Below are 8488 nucleotides of genomic sequence, written 5' to 3' on the forward strand. Positions count from 1 at the left end.
TTCAGATGGAACGGGAACCGGGTGGAACTGGAACAGAACCGGCCTAACGCGGACCGTGGCCATAACTACCTCTACCTATGCATTTAAAGTTATTCACAAATGAAGGACAATTGTTTCATGATCCTACATTGTACAGAAAACTCATTGGCAAACTCAACTTCCTGACACATACCTGACCAGATTTGTCATATACTATTCAAACTCTTAGTCAATTCATGCAATCCCTAAGCGTGCCACATTAGGATGCATTGAAACACACCCTCAACTACATATATCCTACACTTGGACAGGGCATCATATTGCAGGGGAATACTAAGCTTAGTTTACAAGCTTTTACTTACTCAGACTAGGCAGCCTGCCCTAACACATGAAGATCAGTTACTGGATATGTTATCATCTTAGGAAATTCCCCAATCAGTTGGAAATCAAAGAAACAACAAAACGTTTCTAAATCATGTTCGGAGGCTGAATATAGAGCTATTGCTAATGCAACCTCTGAAGTTGTTGGATTATTCAGTTGTTAAAAGATCTTGGACTGACCAAGCTAGAGCCTGTTACTATCCATTGTGATAACCAATCAGCTATACACATTGCCAAGAAACCTATCCTACATCATCGCACAACGCGTATCGAAGTGAATTACCACTTCACAAGAGAAAAGATTGTTAAGAGACTGCTGAAGAATCAATTGACTGACATTATAAAATACTTCCCTCATCACAATTTAAGGTTTTGCTTGGCAATCAAGGAGCTTCTTATAACACCTCATAGTTTGAGGGAGGTGTTGCTAGTAGTTTCTATCTTATGTGCAAGTGTGCAGTGGTGAGCAGCTGTTGAAGGTGTGTACAGATAATGTGTTGTCAACAGCATAAGCAAACAACTTAGACAGTAGCTAAAAGGAATACAGCCAGCAGCAGCCCATCTTACATCTGTTGTCTTTTGTTTTAACACGTGTTATAATTCTAGTTGTAATAGTTAGTCTTAGGTTTGAAACTCTGTGTTTGTTTTTAAATGGTCAGCTATCTATTTGTAAAGGCTATATATATGTAGTCTCAGAAGGAAGCTAGTAGAGGAAGAATCTTCCTCTTGAAATTGCGTATCAACACTTGTGAAGCACTTTGAAAACATAAGGATATACGAACTGCGAAAAACTCTAGAGCAAAGATCTTCTTAAAATATGAGCAGCACAAATTCAAATTCTCATAGATCTACTAATAATAACCAAAAGCGACAAAAATAAAATAAAATAAATTAAAAAATCAAAAAATCAAAAAAATAAAAACTACAATATCCAAAAAGCCAAAAAAATGTTTCCAGAATGTTCGGAACTAATACTTGAAAATATCAAAGAAAAAAAATAAAATCTACCCTGGTTAATCGTAACAAAGATGAAAAAAAAGAATAAAACCTAAGTAACAAAAGAAAATAATTCCTATTTTACGTAATATAGAAATATATCCCCTCAATACGGTCTATGTAGAATAACATTTAATTTTTTATTTTTTAGATAGCAAATTGCTAACTTAAATGACGGTTTGCATATAAAAGAAAACCACTATCTGAGATAGCGATTTGATTGTATAAATTAGTAAACATAAAAATTGAAAATTTTAAGCAAAATGAGCTTAGTAGGTCTTGAACCAACATTCGGTTGTCAAAGGAGCACATAATCAAGAGCCTTCCTACTAACTGCACTCTAAACTTTTAATGATAGTATTTTCTACCTATTGTACAAGTTTACAATTTTGGCCTATAGCGTCTAAAAGAGCCCAGAATTTTGTTTTTCATTAAAAAATTTTAAATTAGGAAAGCCGCCATTTTAGATGGTGCTTTACTTTGATATATTTTTTTCTCAAATTTTTGAATAAAAACGCTATTTCAGATCGCGGTTTGCCAAAAAAAATAAAGTCAAACCATCATTTTAAATAGCGATTTTATCAAAAGAATAAATAAAAAAATATGGAAAATTCCACGTGGTAACCTGAGGTTTTGGGTTTTTCACATGGTAATGAAAACTTTTTAAAAATCTATGTGGTAACCTTCAGGTTTACCCAATTGTTCTATCGTAACCTTTTTATAAATAAAACGTTAGGAAACGTTAATTTCGAAGTTTTAAGGCTGATGTACGTCTATTTATGTGACTCACCATTTCAAATTCCATCAGTTTCAATCTTTTTTCCCAAAATATAAACCCTAACTCTACCATCTTTCATCTAAATCACAATTTTCTCCCAATTCAAATGTAGTACTTGAAATGGTGAATTTTTAGGGTTTATGTTCTGGGCGAAAAGGTCGAAACTGATGGAATTTTAAATTGTGTGTCACTCAAATAAGCGTACAACAACCTTAATGCTTCGAAATTAAAATTTATTAACGTTTTATGTGTAAAATGGTCACGGTGGAACAATTTGGTAAACCCTAGGGTTACGCGTGAATTTTTTAAAAGTTTTGGTTACCACATGAAAACCCAAAATCTCAGGGTTACCACATGGAATCTCCTAAAAATTATTTTTTGTACCGTTCTGCGTGGATCATATCATGGGAAATAAATTTTCTATTAATGTAGGGTGAGAAATATGTTTTCGAAAAACATTATTGAGGGCAAAGATTCCAAAAAAGCAACAATATGTATTTTAATCAAAAAATTGATAAAACAATGATGATTTCAACTCCCTCCGTTTCTTAATAAAGTTCTCATTTTCCATTTTAGTGTGTTTCATTTATTGTTCTCATAAATAATCGTTCTATTTATATCATAAATTTTGGACCAAATCAACCTTGTTTAAAAATAACTTTGTTTATCCTTATTTTAATATTTTAATAATGCTTATGGTATCTAATATATTCCACTAACTTTATTTTAACATTTTTATATTTCTAATACTAACTTTATAAAAATATTTTCTATTAATTGTGGTCCCAATATTTATTCCACTAACTTTTTTTAAATACTTTTTGATGTTTATGGTCCCCACTTTTTCTCTATACCCACTATGATATTATTTTCTTAATTTCCGTAAACAAAATTTATGAGCTACCTGGAGGTTTTATTTGACAGCATGCATTTCTCCTACCCTCTCCCTCAAGTGGGTAAGGTAATGATTTATTTGCTACCTCTCCCCCTTAATCATGAGTTTGTGCGAGATGTTGGGCTGATGACCATGACCATGACCATGACTATTCTTATGGGAATTTCATTGAGAAACAGAGAGAATATATGAAAAAGAAATAAGAATAAAACAAAGAAAAAAATCAACGAATAAATTAATTTTAATCGAAAAAACAAAACAACAATTAAAAATCAAGAGATTAACTTTAAAGGGTAGAAAGACTAAATATCAAAGGTGAAGATGAAGAGATTGAAAGAGGAATGAGGAAGAAAGGGGTTGTAACGTTAGGGTTTTAGCTGAGATCTGTATTTTGTTCTCCCTTTTTCTCTCATGAAGGGAATAAGTGAGAAGTCAGGAATTAGGAGAAGAAATGAAGTAGGGAAGAAGGGGCGCTAGGGTTAGGGACCTAGGATCATGACTTTAACGTGACTTTGGTGCTTTGGGCTTATTTTATTCACCAAATGAGCCTATATTGGTTCATTAATTCGATTTTTGGTTTTTGAATTTCCAAACCTAAATTATTAGTTTTGAAACTTTTCAAATCTAGACCGAATCTAAATTTGAAAATCTCTAAACAATATTTATTATTTAGTTTGGTCTGGTTTGATTTGCAATTCTTATTCGAATAACTTCCACCTCTATGTATCACTAGAGAGTCATATTCTTTTGCTCGACTCTCATTAATAGGCATTCACAAAAACTTGTATGCGGCCTCCTCATGCGTCCGACCAAAAAAGTTTTATACTTTCCAAATTTAAGCCTTAAAACACCTAAATCAAGACTTAAAAAGTCAAAACTAATTTAATTTTTATTTGGTAGCAATTTTAATCATTATAAAGAATTCGTTGTTACTTGTTGTTGTGTTATAGGAAACTCACTCAGAATCACCACTCGTAATCTTGTGAGCAATTTCTTCCCAAATTCAATTCATGGATTTGTTAAAATTTATTAGTAGTATAATACATGGATTTTTATTATGAGTCTAAATTAGATTTGTTATTTTGGATGTATGAGAATTAGGGTTGGATTATTTGGAGATGATTTGTATGTTTATGCCAATTCGTTGCTAATTGTTATTGTGTAATATGAGTTGTTATAGTTGTAGGCATGTAGTAAATGTTGATTAGTATACTTGTCACCACCATGCCAATCAAAAACAAACATTTAATTAATTTCTTAAAATATTATTTTTAAGATTTTTACAAAGACGGCATGAAAAATTATTAAACATATTTGAATATCTAATAAGGAGAAAAATATTCAAGTTTATTAATTTCAATTTCAATGAATAGAAAAATTCAATTACAAGATATAAAAAAAAAATTTCTTCGTAAGTTTGCTAATAATAATGTTGTTTGTTTGTCCCGGTAATAAATCATTGTTCACAATTTGAGAGCAGCAAGTTCATAGTTTATGTATTGACAGCACCACATGTCTTCCTAACTTCACCTTGATTACCAGTAAGAACCCCAAGTTGAATCATCTTAGACATAGACACACTAAAATCTTGAGCAAAAGTTGATCTCTTAGTTTTAATTTGTTGGTAGATGTAGCTCTTAGTCGCACGATTAGTCAAAAGGGCTGCATCAGAATGGAATAGCCCTTTATTTTGGCTTACCATAACGTAGTAATTTTCATCAAAAACTCTTGGTGTAATCCTATCCAATGGAACAACTGATTGGGTGTCATTTGGATTTGGCGTGCATTTAGTCTTTAAGAATGCAGCATAACTAGGAGATAATGAAGGGTCTGTGTCTCCTCGTCCCGAGAAGTTGTATAGTCGGCTCTGAAAGACGAAGCAGTGACCTTGTCCAATGGTGTGCGAACCTACACGACCGTAATGAAAATTTTATCATCGTTGACTTTCAAATATAATATGAATGTCGCATTATTGAAATTGAAATTTACCTAATAAGACTACCAAATCCTTTGTAGTTAGACCCAATGATGCAAAGTTTTGTTTAAGACTTGAGAAATTGAAAAATGGAGATGGTAAAAGAGTATCTGCATCTGAAGCCAATGAGATTTTTCCATCCTTTCTACCAAGAGGAACTTCCCAAAAAGGTCCATTTATCTGTAACATGTAATTAAATAACGATTGTTCATTAATAACGCATGTTGATTAAGACGACATATTCACATACCATCATGCATGAAATGCTTTATACCGTTCGGATGGCATCTCGAGAAGATAAAGCTAATATATCAGCACAAGAAACAACACCAGGACATTGTTTTTCTAGAGCAGATTTAATAGCATTAACGACTTCGTACCCCCTGAGTGTCACGTTGGGAAGAGCAGTCTTCTCCGTTCGGTTGTTGGACTCCGTTGGATCTATTAATACAGAACCATCACACCCCTACAAAAATTAAACCATTGTAAATTTAGAGTATGTCAAAAATGTGTTAAAGTACATAAACCTAAAAGTGATATAAGAATATATTATATTATATAGTAAATTTGTTGTTTTCTTCTTGCTTTTAATGTTGTCTCTAAATTATGAAAACTACTGGAGAACACTTAAAATAACATAGGTACTTACACATGTATTAATTACAAATCTCAATTTATAGTATCCTTTAACTTTTAGATGAAGCCTTCAATTTGATCAAGCTATATTATTGTTATTATTATATAATTATATCAGACTAAATCTCTTAAATTAATTTTTAAAATACGAAATTCAATGCCACATTCAAATTCATAATCCGGATTTATTACTCCAGATTTTATGGTCATATACTCATATACGCACCAATGTATTTCATCTTTATAAACGAGGGTTTTATCAAAAAGCAAAATATGGCAAACTAAAAAAGAAAAGTTTAGAAGCAATCATATTTATACGTGTGTTTAATCATTTACCTCGGCTATAGGAGCATAAATGAAAGACACTTAGTGTGATTTAAGTAATATTAGAAGTAAAATATTATCTTAGTAAATAATGAAGAAAGTATTATATAGTAGAGGGAATAATAATAATAATAATAATAATAATAATAATAATAATAATAATAAACATACATACCCTAACAAAACAGTCATGAAAGACCATTCTAAGCAAACCGGGAGCAAAGCCGGGAATATTCGAAATATATTGCTCAGTAATCCTTTTAGCAATGTCCTCGACACCAGGGCACGAGTACTTGTAATAATCTAAAGACAATTCTTGAGCGTTCACCATGGCAAGCAACAAAAAGAAGGAGAACAACTTTTGAAATATCTTAGTTGTCATTGTAAAAGTTATTGTAATTTGTGAGTAGAAATGTAATGTAATGAAGTGTTGTAATTTGTGAGTAGAATGTTTGTGCTTTTATAGTTGAAGTATGGGAATAGTCCGCATGAAAAGTTCTTCAAACAATGTAAGTATTATTTTAAATTGGCAAAGTCTGATAGATTATGAATCAATAATTAGTTTTGAAGGGATGATAGTCAACTCATGTGGGCTTGCTAGATGGTAATGACAATGAATTTTACTATAAGTAGAAAGTCAACGCTTTATGGTTTATTGTTGAATCATTCTTATTTGTGCGGAAATTCCATATACTCCTTCAATGTCAATGCAAATGGTATATGTAAGAAACTCATACTTGAATGTACTCACTTTCCATTCCTTCAATTTGTTACAATCATTTGTCATCTTATTTCATTTATTTTTTGTTATAATTTGTTATAATCACTTTCATTTTTCAAATTATTATTTAATAAATTAATATATTTATTCCTTGTGAGAACAATTTTAAAGAATTAAGGGAGTATTAAATTATATATAGTCCACACTTTTCCGTGAATATTCCTTGCGAGAACAATTTTAAGGGATGAAGAGATTAGTAAATTAGATTAACTACCTGTATGACTATACGAAATTTCTTAATTCAACCATCACTATGTACTTTTTATCAATAAACAAAAATGATTTGTTCATTATATTATTTATATATTTGCTAAAAAATATCAATGAAAATTATATTTTGATTTATATGAATGTTGCTTAAAAATTATGAAAAAAAATATATATATTAAATTTTTAATCAAACATTTGTCGATTTAACCCTTTTGTAGCGATATTTGCTATTATGAACGATGCATTTAGTATATTAATTATAAAGACAAGCATTATATATGTCCCACACACAAATTGTATAAACTTGCATAACTTACTCCATATCACTATACTTTCTATATTTTATTTTTATACAATTTAATTTGTTATTTTGATCATTTATATATTAAACTATTCGCATTTAAAAATTATAAAAAATTTTAAATTATAAAAGTATACGACTAGACGATTTAACATCTATAAAATTATTTTCCACTAATTTTATTAAAATAATTTTTTTTAATAGTTGTAGTCGATATATTTTTTCCAATAACTATTTAAATATTTTTTAATGTTTCACTACAAGAAAAGTTATTTTTAGCAACAGAAAAAGTCGTTGCTAAAAACCTGATTTCGTTGCTAAAAATGATTTTTGCAACGAATTCCATTGTTGCGGGTACAGCCGTAGCTAAAGCTTTTTGCAACGACTATGGTGGTTGCAAAAGGTATCTATTTTTTGCAACGAGTTCTTTTGTAGCAGAAGAAGTATCGTTGCAATTCCTTACAACGATTTTAGCAATTCATTTGCAAATTTCAACATTTGTAGCTCTAAATTAGAAAAGGAGAGAAAAGCACACACCTTGCCTCAAAACTGCTCCTAGTAGAGCTCACCGCCGAGCACATGGAGCAAATTATCCAGGGCGGCAAATACATGTCATTTACTTTAATGCTGTAGCAGGTATCACTCTTTGAATTCTCGACTGACTCCCCAACTTTTGTAAACAGTCCTTTTGACTGCAAGGCCTCAACTTTTCTGATTTCCTTGCACCTCACCTACAAAACCAGATTTCTCATGGTTAAGTAATACACCAACCGGATAACTGAAATGATTTAGAGACACAGTTTGCAACAGACTAAGGGAATGTTTGGTAGCTGCTTTTGAAGGGTTGGAAATGAAATAATAAGAGAATCCATTCCCTAATTTGTTTTTTTAATGTGTGGGTAATGTTTCGATTACTTTGCTTGCCATAAGTGATTCTGTAACAGATCAGCCCCGACCCGTTAAAACCGATCAGTGAACACAAGATGTGAGCAATTCGAGTCTGCTCTTGACTCTCAAGGATTGTGCCTTGTTCTTATTATCCAAAAAACTAACTAAACATTACAAGGCTGGCTCTATATGTAGCTTAAGCCCTATAAAATAACTAAAAATAACAATATTCTAACTAACATACAAAGACTAATTAATAGTGAAATATGGATAATGCCCTTGGACACTTTGACCCAATTCATCACATATTCTTTTACATTGTTACAACAATGACATGGGAGGTA

The 8488-nt window shown here is 31.2% G+C and overlaps 1 protein-coding gene across 1 annotated transcript; it reads right to left on the reverse strand.

Moving 5' to 3' along the window:
* Positions 1 to 4355: 4355 nt before the first annotated feature.
* Positions 4356 to 6417, reverse strand: LOC130798153 (peroxidase 27-like). The gene is made up of 4 exons (XM_057661036.1): positions 6140 to 6417; positions 5279 to 5470; positions 5019 to 5184; positions 4356 to 4937 (listed from the first exon to the last, which is right to left on the reverse strand). Exons 1-4 carry the CDS (start codon positions 6344 to 6346, stop codon positions 4522 to 4524), a joined length of 981 nt encoding a protein of 326 aa, XP_057517019.1. The 5' UTR covers positions 6347 to 6417; the 3' UTR covers positions 4356 to 4521.
* Positions 6418 to 8488: the final 2071 nt, after the last annotated feature.

This window comes from Amaranthus tricolor, chromosome 13, assembly GCF_026212465.1.
Source record: "Amaranthus tricolor cultivar Red isolate AtriRed21 chromosome 13, ASM2621246v1, whole genome shotgun sequence".
NCBI lineage: Eukaryota > Viridiplantae > Streptophyta > Magnoliopsida > Caryophyllales > Amaranthaceae > Amaranthus > Amaranthus tricolor.